Source organism: Miniopterus schreibersii, assembly GCF_964146895.1.
Source record: "Miniopterus schreibersii genome assembly, chromosome: 2".
Lineage (NCBI taxonomy): Eukaryota > Metazoa > Chordata > Mammalia > Chiroptera > Miniopteridae > Miniopterus > Miniopterus schreibersii.
The window spans coordinates 34,992,816-35,019,815 of NC_138102.1; the positions used below are offsets into that span (position 1 = coordinate 34,992,816).

Here is a 27,000-nt window from a genome sequence, read left to right on the forward strand (position 1 = left end):
ACTAGAAATTTAAAATAGCATTAAAACATAAAAACACACAAAGCCTTTTCAAAGTATCTCTTCTACATTTATTTTCAAAATTTCAAATTTTAACTCAGCAACTTTTCTCATCTAACAAATGGCTAACAAGCATGTACTGAAAACTTGAGTGATGCAAAAGAATTAAAAAGCATTATTTCAGGATCTACTTGAGTACAAGTTGGGTTACTATCACCATATGATGGACAAACAAAATATGGTACATCATTCAATAAATACACTATTATTCAGACTTAAAAAGCAATGAAAGTCTGACACACGCTATAACATAGAAAACTTTGAGGACATTATGCAAACTGAAATAAGCCAGTCACAAAAGGATATATATTGTATGATTCCAACTATATGAGTTACCTAGAATATGTAAATTAAGAGAGAAAGCAGAACAGAGGTTACACACGTGCACACACTCAAGGGTGCACACAAATATGCCATGTAAGTATCTATACTCTCATTTACTAGCTATGTGACATTGGGCAAGACATTTATTTCTGAGATTGTTCTCTGTTCTATAAAACCAAGAATAAAAATAATAATATATCACAGATTGTCATTAAATGAGAATGGTGCAAGTGCATCTGTAGGTAGATATTTCATACCTACTTTTAAGAGTCTGGAGAAGGGAAGAAAAGTTATTTCCTTATACACAAAACCTAAGTTCAGCAAATAACAGTACCCTACCTAACAAACTGATAGCCAATTTTAATACATGGGCACTCGGACTCCAGAAGAATGGTAGCAGTGGTAGCCTCTAGGGATTTAAACAAGGGTTGGGGTCAAAGATTCACAGACGGAGGAAATCTTACTTTTCAATGTATACATGAGACTTAAATTTCTTAAAATTTTAGGTTGTCAAAAATTAAAAATGTATTGTATAATAAAACCAAAGATCTGTGTCCAAAATGGAAATTCTAATATTAATAAGAAAATCCATGTACTTAAAACTAGATGTCTACAAAATACACTGTAGTAACAGTTCTCAACCTTTTTTTTTTTTTTAATTTATTGATTTAGAGGGGGAGAGGGAGAGGGAGAGAAAGAGTGAGAAAGAGAGAAACATCAATTTGTTGTTCCACTTATTTATGCATTCATTGGTTGAATCTTCTATGTGCCCTGACTGGGGATGGAACCTACAACCTTGCCATATTGGGACAACACTCTAACCAAGTGAGCTACCTGGCCAGGGCTTAGTTCTCAACCTTTATTAAACTAAGACATTTATGAATAAATGTCATGCACAAAACATACTTCCATGAGCTACCCTGATTTTAAAGACTATATATCGGTAAAATAAGTTATATAACTCTGGGCTTGCAAGGTCTAAGCCTCTTTTTTCTCCTGCTCAAAAAAAAATTTTTTCCCCCAAATATGAGTAAATAGAGTATCACATGAATCATTTTAAATTCTAAACTATATAAAAAACAAAAATATTGTTAAATAAAATCATTGGTGTTATGCAAAGTGCTGACATCCCAGAAAACCTCAGCATATTGTTCTTGGATTCCCAAAGAAATAACCCAGAAGACTGGCTGTAAAAGACATGGACTTATTAGGACTTACATGCGCAACCGGTGGTGGCTGAGTGGTGAAGTTGAACTGCTAAGTCCCACCCAGCCTGTGGACAGGCTGCACAGAGGGCAGCCGGTGGGTGCTACTGTTTTGCAGCCACCCTGACTTTCCCAAAGCAAGGGTTTTCTTTTGTGGTTTTGTTTGTTTGTTTGTTTTTTATCATTACATTTTATAATACCTTATTAAATTTATTGGGGTGACAATGGTTAATGTGAACATATAGGTTTCAGATGTGGGTTTCTGTGTTACAAGATCTGTATATTGCTCTAAGTGCCCACCACTCAAAGTCATATCTTCTCCAGCTACCATATATTAAGACCCCCTTGCCTGGCCGGGCGTGGTTCAGCGGTTGAGCGTCAACCTAGGATGCAGGAGATCAGGGTTCAATTCCCGGTCAGGGCACATGCCCAGGTTGTGGGCTGCAGCCGATCAATGACTCTCTCATCATTGATGTTTCTGTCTTTCTCTCTCCCTCTCCTCTCTCTGAAATCAATAAAGATATATTTTTAAAAAAAGACCCCCTTTACCCCTCAGTCCCCCACCCCCTTCCCTTGGCAACCACCACACTGCTGTTTGTGTCCACAAGTTTCAGTTTTATGTCCCACATAAGAGTGAAATCATATGGCTCTTATCTTTTTCTGACTGACTTATTTCACTTAGCATGATACTCTCCAGGTCCATCCGTGTTGTTACAAACAACTGTATTCCATCCATTCTTTCGGCTGAGCAGTACTCCACTGTCAACACAAGGTTTTATACAGTACAGAAAACAGGGCATGCAGGGGTAGGGGAATATCCATGAGATCAAAACACTACCTGTCTACAATCCAGGCTCACATCTAGAAGCAGTTGCACTTTGGCCTTAGACAGAGTTGCTGGCCAGGTTCCCAAGGTCTCACAGTCAACTTATAGACGGCCTTCACTGTATTTCCCACAGGGTGGGAGGGGGAGTTGGGAGCATGGGAAGAAGCCCATGTTCACATTTACCATACAATTGGCAAACTTGCTAACTACAGAATTTTAGTACGGTATTAGTTACAAAGTACTCACAACACACTTCACAGCTATAATGACACACCATGGATTACAACCTCATAACTGAAGACCAATGACCTAGCAAAAGGCTTTCTTCAACTTTCTATCCACATAACAGTCATTTTCCTACAACCTGATCATGTGTTGCCTACATTACTATTAAAGTGGGGAGACAGACTTCTATAAGCTTTGGCTAAGTTCCTACAGTTATTTGTCTTCACTACTCGGCTGTTTGAATGCTCTCACTCTTTCCGACTGAGCCAACTAGGGTATAGTATTTTTTAAAACTGCTCTGTGCTTATGGTCAGCCAACCTAGGTCAAGTCCTGATTCTGTTACTTACTAGCATAATGTGATTGTTGGCAAGTCACTGCACCTGAATCTCAGTTGTGTTTTATTAAACAGAGTTAATATCCAACTTCAACAGTTGAATGAATTAAATAAAATCACGTATGTCAAAGTATTTGTAAACTACCGTATCATGCATATATATATAACTATATAATTATATCAACTTATTAATTTCCTTAACAGGAAAAAATCTAAACCCCCAAAATATACATGAAAACTATCAGATTAATTTTCCCAAAACACTAATTTTAACTATCTCATTCTCCTAAAAACTCTCGCCACCCACTAAAGTAATAAATTATTAACATCTATAATGATTAAGGTGACCTGCCTGGCAATGCCAGACTTTGTGCTAAGTTCTCTATCTATGTTGTTTCTAATTTTACTACAACCCTACAGAGTATGTGTCATTCTCTTGATTTTTTTTGAGCTATTTCCAAATTTTGCTACTATAAACAACCTTACAACGACGGGGAATCGAACCATGACCTCCTGGTTCATAGGTCGATGCTCAACCACTGAGCCGAGCCAGCCAGGCTCACTGATGTTTGAAAGAGAGTGGAAGGGAGGGAGGGAGGAAGAGCGAGAGAGAGAGAGAAACATCGATGTAAGAAAGGTACATCAATTGGCTGCCTCCCGCACATGCCCCAACTGGGGCCAGGGATGGAACCCAAAACCCAGGTACATACCCTTGACCAAGAATCAAACCCATGACCCTTCAGTGCTAGGCCTGATACTCTAACCACTTAACCACACTGGCCAGGGCTACATCCATTTTTTAAATACATGGATAAGACCCAAGCACAAAACACAAATTATCAAATCTAACATAAAAATTTCTCATAAAGCAAATCACTATAACTCATAATACTGTGTTGCACTAAAATGATATAATATGGGGGAAAATACATATAAAAACCAGAAAGATAACTAGAACACTGTGAATTCCCTTTAAACCACTATCCTTCTTTTCCAGGAGCAGGTAGTTTTACTTTTCAAAGCTCTCTCATAAACTCTAAGAATTTATTTTCTTAATCCTACCAGTCCTCACAGCCTCTCACCACTGTTCCTTTATGGCTCAGGATACAAGGAGCCCAGAGGGAAAAACTAGAATGCAGAACAGTTTGAAAATAAAATTTGCTTGCTCAGCACATTAAAAGTACTGAAAATTGCTATTTATGAGGGTTATTTGTAGCTTTTTTTCCCCCAATGAATTATTTAGGCAAAACAAATTAAGACATGGTTTCACTTAAATCCTGTACAGTAGGGACTGTATGTAATCTGATACTACTTGGTGTAAATGATAAGTAATAATGTCCTATAAAGGAAATTTATAAAATTTAGCATGCTTTTACATTTGGCTTACTGTATACTTTCTAAAGCAAATAATAGCATTAATTTAGGAAAATTTTCAATAATCATTTTTATTTATTGCTATTAACTAAAAACAATAATATATCAGGATAAAGCACAAATTGTTTTTCTATAAACAAAATAAACATGCTGTTTTTTAAAGAGCAATAAAAACAACAGAACCAGCCATTAATGGGCGCTAAACTTCCATATTTGATTAAATTTCAAACACAAGATATAGCATTACAATAAGGAGAGCCCCATAGTATTAAACATAAAAATAATTTCTGTCCTGGCCAGGTGGCTCAGTTGGTTGGAGCATCGTCCCATACACCAAATGGTTGTGGGTTCGATTCCTAGTCAGGGCACATCCAGGAGGCAAACGATTAATGATCAATGTCTCTCTCTCTCTCTCTCTCTCAAGTCAATAATCATATCCTCGGGTGAGGGAAAAAAAGAAATGTTTTTTCCATCTTCTACCAGTCTTCCTAGCCAAAGTTTCCACTAACATGATAATCTATGCTGGAAATCAGATTTCTAAGAATATACCCAGTTTGGAATAATAACTATTAAATTTCAATAGTTGGCCACCAATCACACAAACAATATTTATATGGCATAACAAAATCTGTAAGCAACTTCATTTCACTGTTATTTCTATGGAATTTACCAACTATAATCAGATACTCCGAAAAGAGCATCTTAAATGGCATACTCCAATGGAAGATTTTAATGGTAGGAAAATTATATCCCAAATAAGAATCTTGCCATGATGCACCAAAAAAAGAGGGTTAGTTATCACTAGCTGCATATTTTCATAGTGAACAAGAACATACAGTAATACTGCCTTCTAGTGACAAAACAGTCCTTTTCATGACAGGAGGAAAGTCTTCTTGCAGGTTATTGTTTTATAATTCTTAATGTAATAATATTTATTTAATCCTTCCAAAACATTCACTGAACTTACTATGTAGAAATCATTCGAACAGATAACAAAAGGGAAACAAAGGCTGACAAGACCAAGTCTCTTGTCTCAAGAGGAACTTAAAATACCAAAAAAAAAAAAAAATTTAACATAATGTGGAAAGTGGTAGACCAAATAATAAATATATAAAAGCATTAAATGCTCTAGAAGACAGAGGAAAGAGATTACTTCTCACCACAAGGATATGGAAAACTGTCTTGGGAAAGGTAACATGTGAATTGTGCCTTTAAGGACAGACAGTGGTGGAAATGTGGGAGGAGAGAACAGGCATGGAATGGGAAAGAGCCAGCCATGTTTGGAATAGCATACAGTCTGGCTTGGCTGAGGCATAGCACTGATGAAGGAAAATGGAGGAGATAAGATTAGAAAGAAAATTAGTGAGAAAGGAAGGTAGTCATACATCCTATACTATTTTCTCTAACGTGAAACCCCTGATGGAAATAATCTTTCTTATCTGTATTTGTAGAGAATTTGAACTTCATAATATTTTCTTCCCTGAATTGAAGTCATTTGTGTACTTGTCTTATTTTTCACAAGATGACTATGAGCTTCTCATGAGCAAGACCCACATCTGATTCATTTTTATATCCTCAAATGCCGTGAACATAGATACCAAATATGCATTTTTTAAATGATTAGATAAACGCATGAATGAATATATTGGCCATGTCATTTAACTTCTGTGGGACTCAGATACTCCTCTTTACCAGGAGTTTCCAAACTTTTTCTATAAAGGGCCATACAATAAACATTTTAGGCTTCACTGGCTATTTGATCTGTTACAGCTACGCAATTCTGCTGTTGTAGAGCAAAAGCAGCCCCAGACCACACGTAAATGAACGAGCATGGCTGTGTGCCAATAAAACTTAATTTACAAACATAAGCTGCAGGCCCCATTTGGCCCATGAACCATAGTTTAGAGACACCTCACCTATACAAACTTAAATTTAACACATTATATTGTACAAGTACATTTAAATGTAAGAATTATATAGAAATCACTTTCTTACATAATGACAGAACCTCAGCCAAAATTTCAAACAAAGAGATAAAAAAAAAAAAAAAGGTGGTATAAATAGGAAAATGTGAATATACTGCATAAAACCTGGTGAATCTAGACCTTTGGATAGTTCCACCAAATTTGCCCTTTCCGGACACTTTTTACCATTACCATCTGTGATACTTTAAGTCACAACCTCTTTAGGCCTTAAATTTATTTTCTGGTTTTCCTATTTTATTTTATTTTTAAATTACAGTCTACATTCAATATTATTTTGTACTAGTTTCAGGTGTACAGCATAGTGGTTAGACAATCATATACTTTACAAAGTATTCTTCTAATATTTCCAGTACCCACCTGGCACCATACATAATTATTACAATATTATTAACTATATATTCTTCAGGCCTTAATTTTTAATCAATAAAGTAAACTGGTTAAAATAGGTAATTCTAAGAAAGAACTCTATGACCTTAAGAACTGTTCCAAATTAAATTATAGATTTTAAGTGAAAATTGTATCTAGAAAATGATTACATTCATAAATAATTTGAATCCATGGCAGAACAAAATACAAGTATACCACAGAAACAAAGTATAACATATCAGAAAAATAAATTAAGAGAATTTAATACCTAGAATAATTGATCTAATGAGCTTTTTGAAATATTATTCATAATCATATTTTAGTGTCTGAAAACTAAGGTTTCAGTACCATCTTGAATGCAATTATAAATATACCTGGAAAATCAGATAGCAAATAAAGGTTAATTCACCTAACCAGGATGGTTGTATCAAGAGCATACTCAGATCGTAATAAAACTTTTCCCAAAATAGAGAATGTTATAAGATATGATCTTAAATGCCACAATATGCAAAAAAATGGAAAAAACAGCATCTTATTCTGGCTTCACATTCCAATCTCATGGTATAATAATTAATAAAATCACTGGACTCCCTGACATATTTAGTTAAAACTCTGAAGTTTTTAAATTTAAAAGTCAAAGTCCGCCTAGCCGGGCGTGGCTTAGCAGTTGAGCGTCGACCTAGGATCCAAGAGATCGGGGTTCAATTCCCAGTCGTGGCACATGCCTGGGTTGTGGGCTGTAGCCGATCAATGACTCTCTCATCATTGATGTTTCTATCTCTCTCCCTCTCCTTTCCTCTCTCTGAAATCAATAAAAAAATATATTAAAAAAAAAGAAACCACTTTCTAAAAAAAAAAAGTCAAAGTCCATGCAATAATAAACTAGGTGTCCTTCATTAGGTGTAATTAATGGTGATTTTATAACTTTTCCATTTTTACTCTTGAAATCAAGACAGGTTACGAAATAAACTCTCAACTTTTCACAAACTATTTTCAAAGAATTGTTCGGTCAGTTAAGATTCTCTAATTCACCACTATCCATATGTACAAAAGCAACACCATTATACTGCTTTCTGAAATAGAAATTAACAGTTTCTGGTTCATTACAAACTTACCAAACATTTGGCAAATTCTTTGTTTTCTGAAAGGAATCCATAACCTGGATGTACCTTAGAAATGAAAACAAAAAACACTTTTAATTTTATCATATTGTAAAACCCTGGTAAGTAAAATGTAGAGTGCAGTCATGGATTTACTGTTCAAACGCCCCTGAGTAAGTTTCCTGCCCTCACATGGTGATCAGCTCCAATGCACATTACTGAGTACAGACTCTCAAATTCCAAGGTACTGCCTATTTTACAATCACTTCAGGCACACTACCTTAGTCCTAACTACCATCAGAGCCACCTGCCTCCACGTCTTCCTGTCCACCGGCATTTGACTACCTATTCAACCCAACTCCTACTCTCCCTATTTTTTGAGGCTTACCTTGGCCACAAGTCTGAAGAATTTTCTAATACCTGGTAGATCAAAGAATTACGTTAAAGGAAATCTTTTGCAAGATAGATTTGAAAACTTTTAATTCCCTTTTTTTACAGTACCAGGAACTGCTACTTTCCAAAATCCTGGTTACAAGCCAACTAATGTATTTTACTCCTGAGAACATTAATGTACTCAGCCACTACTCAATGAGCAGTTTCTGTCAAATCTAAAATGGAAATTTGGTTTATACTTTTTTTTTGTATTCTGAATGCTTTTTTCTTCTAATAGCTACTCTTCTTTTCCTCCTCACTCCACTTAGACATTCACCACTTCTTTATGCTCTGCTATGCAAGCCACATTGCTACAGTCTCATTACACTATCCTGTTCTAATCAAGTGATTTTTGCCTCTACCACATTGGCCAAACATAAATTTAGCTACTCTGCTATCAGTCAGTACTGAATGTTTCCAATAAAAGGATTCTGCTATAAGGAAAGAGGTCAGTATCATAATTTAGAAGTAGCTACACATCCAAGATTTTTAAATTCTGAATCAAGCTTTATAAACATGGAACAGAATAATTTAAATTACCACAGCACAGGATAACAGTTTCACTCCACCAATGTCATTTTATATCAACATTCAACTAAACATCACATTCTGACAAGCTAGAGTTAAAAGTTTTGCTTTCATTAACTCTGCTAATAAACTGTAAACATTCATAATATGGGTTCATAAATTCAGCTTATTTAAACATCCATTTCTTTCAAAAGAAATGTGAAGCACTCCAGGTTAATTGCTGGAATTGCTGCTTCCATTCAATTTTAGAGATAACTCTGCATAGTTTTAACATTATATGTAAATTAGTGCTGATATAAAAACACACAACAACAAAAACAAAACACTATTTCTGGTATCAGACACCAGTCCTTCCTTAGATTCCACTTCACTCAAACAGAACTGGGGGTGGGGAGAATTATTTATTTCTCCATGTAAGTTATATGTATCCTACTGACATGATCAAACTAAAAGCATTACCAATTATATTGTTTATATTTCTGGAAGTACAACTAGGTGTACATAATTTTTAAGTGATTAAAACAGTTTAAACTGGGGTATTTTGAATCCTGTTTATAATGCAGAATTGTTTTTAATGCTCTTATTACCTTGAAAGGGTTAATACTCAAAACTAATTGGGATTTTTTTTTTCCCCTAGCAAATTTGGAAATGAACTGAAACTGCTCCCTGGTGTGAAAGCTGAATCCAGCAGCCACCTGCAGGATCAGCAACCAACACTGCCAGATGCCACAAAGCCTTTGATTTCCAGTAGCAAATTCGGCCACATTTAACTCATGTGACATGACCAATTGCAACAGCATTTTCAATCATTCTCTCATTTTTTTTTTCTTTTTTAAGATACAAACTCTAGCTTTCTGCTCAGTACATATGAAACAGCTGCAGCAGATAGATTCGTTCAGACTCACAGCTTGGGCCCCGGTTTTCCTAATGGCTTCCAGGATGGCCTCCATGTTGAGGTAGCTTTTACTGGTGGGAGCTGGGCCAACACACACAGCCTCGTCCGCCATCTTCACGTGAACCTGAAGACACAAATCTCCGTGTTAGCAGCTGCTCCCAGCAAAACAGAACTAACATCATCTGCAAATATACACAACATTGCAATGACTGTTTCACATATCACTTCTGTAGTCAGATCTCTTTTTGAATATGCACTAAAAAACAACAATGGGACAAATAAGCTCAGGAACTATATTAACCAGGATTTCATTTAATACGAGCCTGATCCACTGTGTAACTAAATAACTGCCAAAATGTTCCCTACAAATTTAAGTAAAATCACAGCAAACTACAGCCTCCGATTTGGATCCGCTACACATAAATCTTCTATGAGAACTACCCTGTTACATGGAGCCAGGGCAGTCCAATATTTTAATAACAAGCACTCATGCCCAATTCTAAGCAAGCTCCCCCAGAAGTGGGGATAATTAGAGGGACTGAAGGAAGGGATGCAGTGAGTGTCCCTGCACAACAACGGGTCAGCACCAGGCACAAATTAAAGCCCGGGACTACAGAGTTCAGTATCACCACACATGAACCAGAAAATCTTGACAATCATTTAAATACTCTCACATTGAATACTCATCCATTTTACCTTTATTCCTTAAAAAACTGATATGTGCATTAAGTCCTAAATCTACCTAAAAAGTCAGAAATATATGCTCCATTTTTAATACAACTCAATCTACAATGTTTTAAATCTATTTTTGCTTAATACAGGCTAGGCATTCAATACCAAAAAGAGTAACCTGTTTACTTCTAAAAGAAATCTACTGTTTTAAAATGATGAAGCCATTCATATTTTTGAAATGGCTTTTCCCAACAGTTTTCCAATTTAAGAAACTCCCAATCAGTTTCAATTTATTTGCAAGGCGTATATAAAAACTGGACTACATACATATAGTTAGACAATTGTGATTCACCCTACTACCCCACCAAAAGTTGGCAAATACTTTTGCTTGCTGCCTCAGTTGTGAAATAATTTTTAAAGAAGCACTTTGTTTTAAATGAGATCTACAAAAAAGTAAAACAAGAAAGTCATCTTTTAGAAAACAGGTTTCTCTTTATCAACTCAACACGTATTTTCCAATTAAGTAAAAAACTTTATTATGTACTAAATGGTAAAAGATACCTGCAGGAAGATTTACAGATCAATATCTTAATATACTCAAATACATATTTGCAATTTCTTTAAAAACATCCACTTCAAGGAAAGGCAGCAATACTCACAAAGGGATCCGAAATATTCCCAGGGGCAAAGCAAGGCACTCCTTTCCTTGTGGTTGTCTTTGCCTTGTTTATTCCCAAACTCGTCTACTACCCTGTGCCAGTTCAGATCCTATTAGCAGCATTTTGTTGCTGTAACTGTGGGTTGGGGTTTTTCCTATGAGGAGGGAACTGAATACTAAACAATCCCTTAAAAAAGGATGCATGATACTATATATATAAAGAACCATAAAGATTCCACCAAAAATCTACTAAAATGGATAAATGAATTCAGTATAGTAGCAGATACAAAATAAATATCCAGAAATCAGTTGCATTTTTATATACCAATAATGAACTATCAGAAAGGGAAACTAAGAAAACAATCCCATTTACAATTGCATCAAAAAAAACCCCACACAAACAACAACAAAAAACAACACCTGGAATAAATTCAACCAAAAATGTATTAAAGAAGATACAAATAAGTGGAAACATGTAACAAGTTCATGGACAGGAAGAATTAACATCATTAAAATGTCCATACTACCCAAAGCAATCTATAGGTTCAATGCAATTCCTATCAAGATAACAATGGCGTATTTCACAGAACTAGAACAAATATTCCAAAAATTTTAATGGAACCACAAAAGACCCCAAATAGCCACAGCAATCTTGAGAAAGAAGAACAAAGTTGGAGGAATCACACTACCTGATATCAAAATATACTACAAGGCCATAGTAATCAAAACACCACAGTACTGGCATAAAAACAAACATATACATCATTGGAAGAGAAAAGAAAACCCAAAAATAAATCCACACCTTCACGGTCAAATATTCAACACAGGAGGTAAGAATATACAATGGGGTAAAGCTAGTCTACTCAATAAAGAGTGTTGGGCCCAGCTGGTTTGGCTCAGTGGTTGAGGGTCGACCCAGGAACGAAGTGGTCACTGGTTTGATTCCCGGTCAGGGCACATGCCCAGGCTGCAGGCTCCATCCCCAGTAGGGGGCATGCAGATGGCAGCTGATTGATGAAATTCCTCTCCATCGATGTTTCTATCTCTATCGCTCTCCCTTCCTCTCTCTCGAAAAATAATAAATCAATAAAAACATAAAAAGCCCTAACCAGTTTGGCTCTGTGGTTAGAGTGCTGGCCCATGGACTGAAGGGTCCCTGGGTTGAATTCGGGCCAAGGGCACGTACCTAGGTTGCAGGCTCGATCCCTGGCCCTGGTCAGGGAGTGAGTGGGGGCAACCAATTGGCGTCTCTCTCTCATCATGATGTTTCTCTCCCCACCCTCCCTCTCTCTGAAAAGCAATGGAAAAAATACCCTCGGGTGAGGATTTAAAAAACAAACAAACATATAAAAAAGAAAAAGAAAGAAAAACGCATTAACCAGGTGGGGATAAAGTCTTTATTTAAAGTTAAATCCACACTATTCTGTATACATTTTATTTCCCTCCAGTATTACCTATTATTAAAAATGCACTTAAAGTTTCACCTTTACTACTAGGTCTTTCCCAAGTACTTCAGCTTCATCTCCATTAACTGGAACTCCAATAGGACTTAACACAAATTTTGGCATTTAATCACATCCTGCCAGCAATGTCACTTAGACTGCTTTACAGATTATGTCTGTTATAATTTATATATTCTCCTCCTTGATATCATAAGGTCCTGCTAGGCTGAAACTGTGTCTTAAGTTCTTTTTTTTTTAATCTCCCCCAGCACAGTGTCATGTGCTAAAAGCTTAACTCATATGTATAATTAAATAGAAATTTAATAACTTTCATTGTTAAGCCATTGTCTGTGTAGTAGAAGTCTAACTACACAAAATTAAAGCTTCTCCAATCATAGCAACACATATGGGAACTGAGGGTTATATGGGGGGGAAAGAAATAAGATATATACATGCATACATGTGTATATTTATATGTCCAAAATTTCTACAATAAACATGTATCAAAAAGTAAAAAGGAGAATCCTAATTGTACTTTGACTTATTTCCTTCCAGTCTTTTCTCTAAATATACTTTTGTAACCATACTGCATATGTAATGTTGCATCCTTTTGTTTAACATCATAATAAACATTTTTTCCTGTTATCACAAACTGCTTGTAATCATATTGAGAATGTAGCTCAAAGCCTAATGTATTTTAGGAGATGGTTAATATTGATTGAGTAAACACTCAAATAAATTAAACATCAAAAGCAGGTCAAGACTGCTTATGGACTTTACAAAGAAAGGCAAAACACAGCTGTTTCTAAAGGGCTAGTTGATTTCCGTTCTTCTATTTCCCAGAAACAAACCTTACTTTAGGGTAGAGAAGTTCAACAACTGCACAGTCTAGTCCAGGGTTGGTACAAGCAAAAATGCTGGGCAAAGCCATTTGATAGAAAACACTAGAATCCTCTGCTGTCTCAGTTCCCAAGGAGACATGAATGAGTCAACTGTGAAAGGATCGTTGGAAAAACTTCTGAAACTCAATTTCAATTTTGCTGTTATTGTTGTACTAAATGTGTGAGGTGATTTCTTTACCTGAAACTATTCAAGCACTACAGATGCTTTTCTGAATGACTTATTTACTTGACTAAGCTGACTAGATGTTTTTATGTTTCAAAAATTTCAACATCTTGAAAAATATAAATTCCTTTTTATATAGTTCAGTGGTATATATATGACAATCATGGAAAGTTTAAACCAAGGTAAACTAATCAATTGACTAGGATATTGCTGGCTAGTTTCAAAAAGAAAAAAATTTAAATACTAAGATTCAAATTAAAGTAGTCAGTCTTCATAAACTTTTCCAATAGGAGAGTTTCCACCCTATCTATTTTGGCTCAGTGGTCAGAGCGTTGGCCCTCAGACTGAAGGGTCCTGGGTTCAATTCCAGTCACAGGCATGTACCTCAGCTGCAGGCTCAAACCCCGACCAGTTGGGGCTCGGGCAGGAGACAACCAACTGATGTCTCTCTCTCACATCGATGTTTCTCTCTCTTTCTCTCTCCCCCCTCTCCTCATCCCTCCCTCTTACTCCCTCTGAAAAGCAATGGAAAAAATATCCTCGGCTAAAGATTTTCTTTTTAAATAGGCAAGTTTCCAGTAGAGATTTTTAAAAATTATTAGTTTCTTCCTCAAGCATTTAATTTTATATTTTGAACAATTTTATACTTTAAAAAGAAAAATATTGCCCAGCCAGGCATGGCTCAGCAGTTGAGCATCAACCTAGGATCCAGGCGATCGGGGTTTGATTCCGGGTCAGGGCACATGCCCGGGTTGCAGGCTCGAGGCAGCTGATCGATGACTCTCTCATCATTGATGTTTCTATCTCTCCCTCTCCTTTCCTCTCTCTGAAATCAATAAAGATATATTTTTTAAAGAAAAAAGAAAAGAAAAAGAAAAATATTACTTGTATCAGGGTGTGTTTTTCAACTTACAGAACTGAAAAAAAATGTATCATCCTTATTGATGTCTTAAAAATGAATTTAAATACTTGGATATAGATAGATTAAAAATTGTGCCAGAATTTATAACTTTGGATTTGTGGAATATTTCCTATTAGTCCATTAGATGCCTAAGATATGCTGAAAAGATACTGTGCTTGGTTTCTATCCTTATCAAATAGATTGGATCTTAGTCTGTACTAGTTAAAAAGGTTAGACCAGATCTGGGTCAAAGTTTTTAAATACCTTTTATTCTAAGTACAGACTGAGAAAAGACAGGGAAGACAAGCAACTCTGAAGTTGTTTTCATGCTGGGAGATCTTTTGAAATCTATCACTTCGACAAGATCTGCAATCACGTGGGCATTATTTACCATGACCATGAATATTTGAGCTTTCCTCGTGATATCCTTCAATGCAGACACTGGAAGGATGACAAAATAAAGATTAAATGTGCTCCTGGCCTAAGAACAGCAGTGTCACACAATCTGACCGGGCTTCAGTATTCACCAAATCTAACCAAATTCTCTAGCATTACCGACAGACACAAATTACCCTTACAGATTGAAAAGTTAAAGAAAGGAATGCCAACTGCATCAATCATGGTTTGAAGAACTGGAAAAAGTAATTTTCAAACAATCAGATAAAATCCTATTTGTAAGCGGGGGGGGGGGGGGGGAAGAACCCTTCTCTCTATTTTATACAAAGTGTCTAAAGTCTCAAGAGACATATAAATGTCAACAGACTAGCCTTCTGGCACATCCTTTCTAGAAATGTAATTTGAATCCTAGCAAATTATGATTTTTTTATGTTAGTAAATACTACATTTGCTTTGATTTAACTTCGTAAAACTAAATGTGTAGCACCATGACACATTTATTCACAATTAATTATAGATGGCAGAATTAGAGGGGGGGGTCAATAGGTCAATAGTGCCACTGTCAAGAACCCCTGGTCTACACTTTCATATAATGTATGTAACCATAAAAATATAAAATATTTTAGTGTGGGATTTTTAAACCATTAATAGCATTATTATGCTGTATATGTCATTCTGCAAGTTCTCCTTCAATCTTGTATATGTCTTAGAGATGTCCTCTGTCAATATATAGAGATCTACCTCATTCTCTTTAACTACCAAAGAATGCCAAGACATGGCTCTACCAGTTTACCAACCATTCTCCCTGCTGGACACTTTTCATGGAGGAATCACCTAGTTGGATGGTCTTAATGAGGTTTCCTAACCGGACATCCCATCAGTTGCCCCAGGTCCCCCTTCCTGCTGTGGATCTTTCTCCCCTGGAGCTGCTCCCACCTTTTGCAGCCATGTTTTAGACTGGGGTTTTCTACTGAATGATCCTTTCTCCTATCTATCTTCCAGAAATTCTTTATCATTTTCAGGACCACATTCCCCCCTCCATTTTCCATCAGAATTTTGGTTTGCTATTTTTCTTTTGTTTGTTTTAAGTGTTTCTCTTCCCTGGGAATTTAGAACAGGAAGCAAAGTCTAACTCATCCCACCAGCCTGAATTAGAGGACTTTTTTAAAGTTTGCATTTCTTACCAGGAAAAAATAGCACGTGTATTTTTATTTTAATTAAAAATTTAAAAATTGTGAACAATAATTTAGTTTTCTAAAATGAAACAGTTTTAGGATTGTCATGAAAGACATCAACAAACCCTAATTGAGAATCTAATCTGGCATAAAAATGGGTGCGTGAAAGTGATCACACAGTTTTTAACTTACAACCATAAATGCAACCTCCTGTAGGTAACACATGTTACCATTCCTCTAGCTATGCATTTTAATGGTGGGTACCTTTCTCATAGTATCTATTCTACTACTTATCAACCCATTCAGAGAAACTCTAAAAGCTGGCATTCTAACCATAGATTCCATTTCCCAAATTATCCAATATTGCTACTGGGTTCACAAAAGTCATAAAAACCCTTGATTTATGGTATATGATTTGTTGGTTTCTCACCAAGAGCTTCAGATGGGTATTAAAAATAACAAAATCAACCACTCAAATGCTCCTCTCTGCTGAAAGTTCCTGGTAATCTACAAGGAAGAAAATAGTTTAATAAGGCTGTAACTACTTGTCTTTTATTTAAAATCTAACTTTTCTGAAAGAATGCTTGGTGCAGCTACTGGCATGTCTTTTCTATGTGAAAGAATAAAGAAATGGATTCAAAATCTGGACAACAAAATATAGACAAATCCTACTTTAACAGAAGTGGCAGCTGGCTCTGTGGACAGAAAAAACTAGAGGAAAAGCTACCCCACCAAAACAAAACTTGTATATAATAGAAAGCCCAAGAAAACGAATATCTGAGTATTATTTACACAACTCAAAGTAATCAAAACATTTCCCTAAAACCATGAGTTCCTGATTCCATTTATACCATTCTGGTCTCTGCTTTCTACTCTTTTTAATTCAAATATTCTATGTTCTACCCACCATATCTCTTTACCATTAAATAAACCCTGAACACTTCCTTCTCCCTTCCTTGACACATTCCAACACTTATCACAGGCACTCTGCTATAGCAGGATATAAAGAGACACACAAATCACAGCCCCCTCCCCTCCACAAGTTCAGTCCAGTACAAATGACAAATACTAATCACAAAGAAAAGTCAGTGGGATGTTAAAGTCCCCTACTATGACTGTATTGCGGTTGATCTCTCCCTTAAAGTACTTCACATTATAGAAAATGGTTTTGTGAAGAATCGGTTAATGAAATACAAAATTGGATTTCTAATAAATGGAAAAAAGTGAGAAGGGAATTAACAACAGAGAAAAAGCACATTCAAAATTGTAGAAGTGTGCCCTGGCCAGTGTGGCTCAGTTGGTTGGATATCAACATGTGCACCAAAATGTTGCCAGTTTGACTCCTGGTCAAGGCACATGCCTGGGTTGTGGGCTTGATCCTTGGTAGGGGGCATGCAGGAGGCAGCCAATGTTACGCTTTCACATCAATGTTTCTTTCTCCCTCTCCTTTCCTCTCTCTCTAAAAATCAAACTATTCTTTAAAAAAAAAAAAAAAAAAAAACCCTGTAGAAATGTGAAGGGCCCCAGCCTATTTAGAAATCTGTGAAATGGCTTGAAATTAAGGTGTATAAGGAGGCACTGATGGGAGAGAAAGGTGAAAGAGAATGACTGAGTAGAAGGAACCAGGTTAAAAGGAATCTTGAATGCCACAGTAAAGAGTTGGGACTTAAACATTGAGAACCACCGACTCCCTGGTTAATTTTCTATGAAAACAAGTAACATTCATAGGAGGAATGTTCTATACTCCATCATTGACAGCAGGTTGCTGCAGTTGGGCCATTCCAAGCAATTAGGTATAAACACTCAACTTTCTCTCTCACTAATCTCAGAGGAAGCTTAACAAGTAATGCTGTCAACAATAGAAACCTCTTTCCTTTCCTCCCATGTTATCTAATCAAACTCTTCCCATAATTATACAATAGTGTAATATATAAGATACAAACACCCATTCAGCTGCATCACATTCCTTCCCACAGTTTTTTTTTTAATTTATCTTTGTTGAAAGTATTAGATATCCCCTCCACCTCGAAACCACCCTCCCCTCACCACACTATTGTCTGTGTCCATGGGTTATACATATATGCATATAAGTTCTTTGATTAATCTCTCCCCACCCACCCACCCCTGCCTTCCCACTGAAATTCATCAGTCTGTTCCATGCTTCTGTGTCTCTGGATCTATTTTGTTCCTCAGTCTATTTTGTTTATTAGATGCCACATACGAGTGAGATCATGTAAAACTGAATCAGGAAGAATCAGAAAACCTGAATAGGCTAGTAACAACTGATGAAATTGAAGCAGCAATAAAAAAAATTCCCAGCAAAGAAAAGCCCTGGTCCAGAAGGCTTCACAAGGGAGCTTTCTAATTCTTTAAGTTGTAGGGTTAGATAGTTTACTAAAAATCTTTCTTGCTTTTTGAGGTAGGCCTGTAGTGCTATGAATTTCCCTCTCAGAACTGCTTTCTCTGTGTCCCATAGATTTGGGGTTGTCGTGTGTTCATTTTAATTTGTTTCCAGGAAGTTTTTTATTTCTTTCTTGATCTTACTGGTAACCCATTCATTGTTTAGTAACATGCTATTTAGCCTCCATGTGTTTGAATGCTTTTGAATGTTTTTACTGTAGTTGATTTCTAATTTCATGCCACTGTGATCTGAGATGCTTGATATGATTTCAATCTTCTTGAACTTGTAGAGACTTGTTTTCTGTCCTAACATGTGGTCTATCTTTGAGTATGACCCATGTGCACTTGAAAGGAATGTATATTCTGCAACTCTGGGGTGAAATGTTCTGTAAATATCAATTAAATCCATCTAATCTAGTGTGCCATTTAGCGTCACTGTTTCTGTTGACTTTTTGTCTGGAAGGTCTATCCAGTGAAGTCAGTGGGATGTTAAAGTCCCCTACTATGACTGTATTGCTGTTGATCTCTCCCTTAAAGTCCTTAACATTATTATTGATAGGCATAAAGAATTAAAATGGCAATAAATAACGACCTATGTTTCTCTCTCTATTACTTATTATTACAGTAGTCCTTTTAATGTTTTTTGTAATGCTTTTATTTCTACTTCTGATTACAGCAGTCCCTTTAACATTTCCTGCAATGCTAGTTTGGTGGTGATAAACTCCTTTAGCCTTTTTTTGTCTGGGAAGCTCTTTATTTCACCATCTATATTGAAGGATAGCCTTGCTGGATAGATCCTTGTTTTGCATTACCTTGAATACTTCATGCCATTCCCTTCTGGCCTGTAGAGTTTCTGATAGGAAGTCAGCTGAAAGCCTTATGGGAGATTGTTTTTCTCTTGCTGCCTTTAATATTGTCTTAAATTTCTGGCATTTTAATTATGATGTGTCTGGGCACGGGCCTCTTTGGATTCTTTTTGCTTGGGACTCTCTGTGCTTCCTGAACTTGTGTGACTTTTTCCTTTACCAGGTTAGGGAAGTTTTCTGCCATTATTTCTTCAAACAGGTTCTCTAACCTTGCTTACTTTCAACCTCTTCTGGCACTCCTATGATACAAGTATTGTTATATTTCACGTCCCACAGCTGCCTTAAACTGTCCTTCTGTTTTTAATTCTTTTTTCTTTTTGAATCTCTGACTGATTTTTTCTACCTTGTCTTCTAATTTGATCTGATCAGATTGTTGATCTGATCCTCAGTTTCCTCTAATCTGCTATTTACTCCTGCCAATGTATTCTTTATTTCTGCTATGTCATTCTTCATTTCTGACTGGTCATTTTTCAGTTTCTGTATCTTTTTTTCATGCTGTTGAGCATCCTTACAATCAAAATTCTGAACTCTGTATCTGATAGAGTGCTCATCTCCATTTCACTTAGCTCTTTTTCTGGAGACTTCTCTTGTTCTTTCATTCGGGGCTTTTGTCTCTCCTCATTTTGGCTGCCTATTTGGGTTTGTTTCTATGTATTAGGTAGGCCTGCTAGGACCCTGCGCCTTTTTGGAAGGTCTCTGGTGCAGGCCAATTTTAGACACTGTTTGTCACTAGCCTTGAGTACCCTGTTTGGAGCTATCAACAACCCACAGCTTGAGGTTCCCTCTGTTGGGGGTAGGTGCATTTGGACACGACCAAGATGCATACCAAAGTCTGCTTTTCCAAGGCCCAGGTCCAGAAGCAGATGACGCAAAGACTCAAGGGCACTCTGAGGTCTGCCTCGGCCTGCAGGCTGATTAATCTGATTGTCTTAAGGAGCCTGAGGCTACAGAAATTCCACAGGGTAGGGCAAGAAGTTTTCCAGCAGGGTGGGACAATTGCTTCCCCCTCAGGCAAAAGCTATTTGGAAGGTAAATGTCTGCCTGAGAAAGATGTCCTCTGCAGTATGGGGCAATGACTTGGCACAAGAATCCAAAGGGGTGCCCTCTGAGCTCTAGCTCCAGAGCCCACAACCCTAGATTCTCCTCACACAGCTCCAGTCCACTCTGTCCTCCCTCTGCTGGGGCCCAAGGCGAGTGGCTGCACATAAAACTTTGTGCATTGACTCTTTAAGAAGGTGCCTGCTTTCCAGCCCTCTCCCTGGCAGACAGAAACCCAGCTGCTTTTCACAACCATATGTTATGTGGGCACCTTTCTCAGTTCTGGTGCTCTGGGCTGGGAAGCCCAGCTTGGGGTTTAGGCCCCAGAGTTGTCAGTGGGAACCCCTCACAGCTGAGATATCCCTCAAGACCTTCAGCTGCTGCCTGTGGGAGCCCAGACAGCCCTCTCACACCACTTCCTACCAGTCTCTATGAGGTCTCCATTTTTTGTCCTTGGTTATGAGGGTGCTCTCCAGCTCGTCTTCAGTTGCAATTGATTATTGAGGATGGTTTTTCTATATTTTAGTTGTAATTCCAGTTTGGTCCTGGGAGAGTGTCAGTGTAGCTTCCCCTCAGTCTGCTGCCATCTTTAATCCTCCCCAAAGTTGTTTTAAGAAACACAGTGGCCATTCTAATTGCAGGTAAGAAGGAATAAGCATATTTCACCCTGTCTGTCCCACTGAATGTAACTGTGAAACCTGAACAGAACAAATGAATCACCTATTTACAAACTTTGAAAAGACAATAATAGCAGGCAGATCGAGGGAGAACAGAATTCAAATTACCATAAACCAGAAGTGAGTTTCAGCATTTTCCTTTCCTCCATGGTCCCCCTGCCTAATGAACAAAGCATAATACCCAGAGTAGACATTCGGGTACTGACAGAAAACTCCAGGAGAAGCCCTATACTTCCAACTCAAGAAGAAAAGGGAGCTCCTAACACTTCCAACACTGCAGAATCTCCCAAGGCTGTTGGGTTTGGGTGGGAGGGTTGTTCTGTTTTGTTTTGTTTTGAAGCTCATTTATTTTGTGCCCTAGCCTTGAAGTAATTCAATGGTTACAACAGCAGGTGGCAGAACATTCAGGGAAGAAACATTCTTCTCCATCAGTGAAACTACAGTCCCAAGAGGGTGGGTAAGTATCTCCAATATTTTTTTTTGTTTGTGACATAAGAAACATACATTTGGTCTCTGCCCCAGTTTCTGACACAGAGCTCCTCAAATCCTTATAATTTCCTGAGAGATAGAGGTGGTAGGAGCATCTTTTGTCCTAATATCTGGTCTTTGACCCCAGTTCCTACCACAAGAGCTGTTAAGATCCTTCGAATCTCAGGAGTGGTAAGAGTGTTTTCTTGTATGGCAATAAAATGACTGGTGGCTGGGGACCCTTAGATAGCTTCAGGACCCTTAGATAGCTTCAAATGGGGGCTGGTCATCAGAAAGAAGGTTTGATTAGAATTGGAACTTTCAGCCCAATTCCCCATCTCAAGGGAGAGAAGGGCTGGAGACTGAGTTAATAATCACCAATAGTGAATGATTTCATCAGTCATGCCACATACTGGTACCTCCATAAAAACCCTCATCAGCAAGGTTTGGAGAGCTTCTGGGCTGGTGAACACATCCACATGCCAGGTACACCTAACTTCACAGGACAGAAACTCCCATGATAGGGAATTTTCCAGACCTTGATCTATGGACCTCTTCATGTGGCTATTCATTTATATCCTCTATAATACTGTTTATGATAATCCAATAAATGAAAGTAAAGTGTTTCCCTGAGTTCTATGAGCCATTAGAGCAAATTATCAAACCTGAGGAGGGGATTGTGGAACCTGATTTATAGCTAGTTAGTTCAAAAATACAGGTGACAACCGAAGACTTGAGACTAGCATCTGAAATGGGGGTGGTCTTGTGGGACTGGCCCCTTAACCTCTGGGATCAGAATCAAAAGATGTGGGCACTGGCCTGTGTGGCTCAGTTGGTTGGAGCATCATCCCAAGGTGAGTACAGGAGGCAATGGATCAATGTTTCTCTCTCACATCGATGTATTGGTCCATCTGTCTCTCTCCCTCTCTCTCTCTAAAATCAATGAGCATGTCCTCTGGTGAGGATTGAAAAAAAAGAAAGAAAGAAAAGATGTGGGACCTTCACAGAGTATGTGCTTGGTCAGTAACTTATTAAATGTTGGATATCTATCACTACCTACAAACCTATACAATGCAAGCTAATAAAATATTGTAAGGATAGATAAATCTGTTAGAAAACCTTAAAACACTGCCAAAAAGTAAATCATATTACTTTAAAATTGATATGTGTATCCATCACCACTATTCATCTCCATAATCTTTTCATCTTGGAAAACTATGAATACTTAATGTCACTGAACTGTATACTTAAAAAGGGTTAAAACTGTAAGTTTTGTTATACAAGTTATAATATTCTATTTAAAATAAAATTTTAAACCTCCCCCCGCAAATTGTACCTGTGACTTCCAATTCCACATGTAAAAGAGCTAAGAAGTGACCACTCTGTCCTAACAAGTAAAAAGCAGTAAAGACTGAAAAAGCAACAACTGTTCTTGGATCTGTAAGAGAGGTGAGGACACAGGGCAAACCATGGCACCCAAGATTGCAAACAGGCAATCATCCTTTGTCAGAGCAGAGATTCATGAGCAGAAACTGCCTTAGGAGCCAGTGCCAGGGCAGGAAAACCTCAAAGGTAATTTATAAATTGCTGAAAGCTCAGTGTGGACAAGTCTGATTGTTAAAAACTGCAGGATACAAGATTAATATTTAAAAAGTCAATTGTTTTCCTGTATACCAACAATGAACAAGTGAGATTTGAAATTTAAAACACAATACCATTTGCATTAGCATACCCAAAAATAAAATAGCTATAACAGAATATATACAAGATCTATATGAGGAAACTTATAAAACTCTGATGAATGAAATCAAAGATCAACTAAATAAACAGAGACGTATTCCATGTTCATGGATAGGAAGATGTCAGTTCTTCCCAACTTATCTATAAATAAATACAATCAAAATCCCAGCAAATTATTTTGTGAATATCAACAAACTTATTCTAAAGTTTATATGGAGAGGAAAAAGACCCACACAGCCAACAAAACATTAAAGGAGAAGAACAAAGTTGGAGGATTGACAGTACTCAACCTCAAGACTTACCAGAGGTTGAATGATCAAGCTAGAATGAAAGCTAGAATGATCAAGACACCACGGTATTGGTGAAAGAACAGAAAGATTAATAAAATAGAACTGAGGGCCCAAAAATAGATCCCTGTAAATGTAATCAACCAATCTTTCATCAAAAAGCAAAGGCAATACAATGAAGCAAACAAAACCTTTTCAACAGACAATGCTGATAAAATTGGACATCTACATGCGAAATAAAATGAATCCAAACAAACTTTACACCCTTTACAAAAATTAGTTTACAATGGGTCAAAGACTTAAATACAAAACACAAAACTATAGCCCTGGCCAGTGTGGCTCAGCTGGTTGGGGCATTGCCCCATAGACACATACCTAGCTGCAGGTTTGATCCCCAGTCGGGGGATGTGCAGGAGGCAACCAATCAATGTAGCCTTCACTCATGTCGATGTTTTTCTCCCTCTCCCTCCCTCCCTCTCTCTCTCCCTCCCTCTCTCTTCTCTCTCTCTCTTCCCCCTCTCTAAATTAATAAACATACATACATACATACATAAATACATACACAAAACTATAAAACTCCTCGAAGATAACACAAGAGAAAACCTAGATGACCTTGGGTATGTATGGCAAGGACTTTAATTTAGATACAACACCAAAGGCACAATCCATGACAGAAATCATTGAAAAACTGGACTTGATTAAAATTAAAAACTTCTGGGAAAGAGAAGACAAACCACAGCCTAGAAGAAAATATATGCAAAAGACACATCTGATAAAGGACTATTACCCAAAATATACAAAGAACTCTTAAAATTCACCAAATAGAAAACAACTCCATAAGAAAAAAATAGGCCAAAGACGTTAACAGATATCTCACCAATGAAGACATACACGTGGCAAAGAAGCATACAAAAAGATACTCCACATGATATGTGATCAGGGCAATGCAAATTTAAACAAGGTAACACTATGGACCTAGAACACTGATAGAACTAGAGAGGATACAGAGCAACAGAAACTCTCATTCAGTGCTGGTAGGAATGCAAAATGGTATACCCACTTTGGAAGACAGTTTGGTGGTTTCCTACAAAACTAAACATACTCTTACCATATGATCCAGCAATCACACTCCTTGGTATTTATCCGAAGGAATTGAAAACGCATGTCCACACAGAAACCTGCACACTGATGTGTACAGCAGCCTTATTTATAATTGCTGAAACTTGGAAGCAACCAAAATGTCCTTCAGCAGGTGAATGGGTAAACTGTGTCATTATACATTTACCCAAACATACAGAATGTACACCAAGAGTGAACCCTAATGTAAACTACGGACTTTGGGTAATTATGATATGTCAATGTAGGTTCATAAACTGCTACAAATATACCTTGAGAGTGGATGTTGATAATGGGGAGTCTATTCATGTGTGGAGGCAGAAGGTATAAAAAAAAATCTCTAGCTTCCTCTCAATTTTGCTGTGAACCTAAAACTGCCTCCCCAAAAATAAGTTTTAGAAAAAATAAACTAAAAAAAATGTAGAAATATTTTTTATTAAGAGGAAATATTACATGAAACCCTTCACAAATAGGTTTTTTATAGTTTTGAAACAGCTGTCTCCTATGTAGAACATCCCAGCTGAATTTCATCAATGTAGCCTTGGGATCTATAACACTTAATTGGAATAGTTCACTGAAATTACTTCCCTATATTTAATTATAAATTCCCTTATACTGAAATATCTAATATCTATTTGGGGAATACATAATAGACTTGGAAACTAAACTAATATATGATTAACTCACAGGAAGACTTGGAAGCCACTAAGCAGTTGTTTACAAAATTAGACATTTTAAAATACTATTCATTTGCAGTTTTATTTGGACTAACAGTTTCTCACATACAAAGACAAGGCTCCTGCCTTTAGTCCAAGCCTACATTCTCCACTGGACAGACCACACCCCACTCTCTAGACAACGCTTTTTAATAAACATATTGAATATATGCATGACTAAAGATGACAATGACAGACTTATATCTGATGTATTTCTCTGAGTTGGAGCCTCTCTTCCTAAAATGAATACATCAGATATAAATCCACTACTGCCATCTTCCTTCTTCAGGCAGCTTTTTATCTTCCTGAAGATGCCTACTAAATTCCTCCCTTTGCTAGTCCTACTTAGTAGTTGCCACTGTAACCACTGAGAAGTTGCAGCAGCAAGTAGCAAACAAAATTGTCTCAAGTAAGGCTGATACACTGGCTAGAGCTAGGGATCGAGAGCTAGCCAATGAGTGACTAAACAAGCTCAGCAGTGCTAATTCACAGATTAGATGCCAATCTACTGGACTGGCTCAGTGCCTTTGCACATGTTGTCCCATCTGTCCCGGCTGAATACCTAGCTAAGCGCTAATTCTCATCTATCAGGCCTCAGCTTACATTTTGCCGCCTCAGAGAGAATTTCCCTTATTAATAGTCACCCATTATTCTCTCTCAGCAACTGGTTTGTTTCATTCATAACACCACAACTTGTAATTACTTATTTGTATGTTTTCTTGTTTTATATCTGTCTCTACCACTGGACTGTGCCATTAGAGCAGGAATCATGTCGATCCCGGTCACTATTCTAATTCCATCAGCTAGCATAGTGGTTGACCCACAACAGTGGCTAATAAACACCCAGACTTCAAAGTAATACATTTCACTTTGGGGAGAGAAGGGACTTTTCCATATACTCAGCATGGGAAGCAACATGCTACAATGGAAAGTACAACTTGGGAGTCACAAAGTTCAAATCTCAGTTCCATTGCTTACCTAGCTAAACAAGCTTTGGCAATCTATTTTATATCTTCAAGTCCCAATTTTCTCTATTTAAAATGACGACAATCCTCCCCTTAATAATTATTCTGATTCTCTAGTAGACAATGAATACTCAATGAGTGACAGTTATTAGTTAGAATGACCCTATCTTTCCCTCCACTAAGAGGTCTTTAATGAGGCTGTAACAGGTAGGAGTTAAGTTGTGGCCTTATAAACATTGCAACATCAAAAATACTATTATTTATAAAGATAAGCTGAATTTTCAAGTCTTTTATTTCATGTATGCTTTTTCAGTAAGTCTACAGAACTTCTAAATCTTCTTAAATAGATGCTTAAAGAAAAATTAATCCATGTAGGTACTTTTTCATGTTATCAGATACTAATTACATTGAAATACAATGTTCCTTTTCAAACTATGTATGCTGTTTAAGTTCACAAGAAATTTTTAAATATAAAAAATAAAATGATACATTATTTCACTTTGTCAAATTAAATTTTTAGTATAAGTAAAAAGACAAAGTTCTTATTCTAAAAAACTAAGAAAGTAGGGATTTTATAAAGGAAAAATTTCACAAGTCATTTTCCATAGATTAAAGGACATTGGAATGTTTTTATTAAAGTTATATAGCAAGGTACACAAACACCCATGTAAACAAAATAATTCCTACATGAAGATACTATTATAAATCCTTTTGTTCCTGTCCAAAGGTAATTTTTGCCTTGCTGCTAAATAAAGTCAGAGCCCCT

General features: G+C 37.0%; 1 protein-coding gene across 1 annotated transcript in view; it reads right to left on the bottom strand.

Annotated features, from left to right (window-relative positions):
* Positions 1–27,000, bottom strand: part of PCCA (propionyl-CoA carboxylase subunit alpha) — a 312,653-nt gene that overhangs the window by 258,483 nt on the left and 27,170 nt on the right. Inside the window, exons 5-6 of the mRNA XM_081127259.1 lie at positions 9,663–9,776; positions 7,813–7,866 (exon numbers count right to left, since the gene is read on the bottom strand). Coding sequence (XP_080983385.1) covers positions 7,813–7,866; positions 9,663–9,776 — 168 coding nt within the window. The remainder of the gene's footprint in view (positions 1–7,812; positions 7,867–9,662; positions 9,777–27,000) is intronic.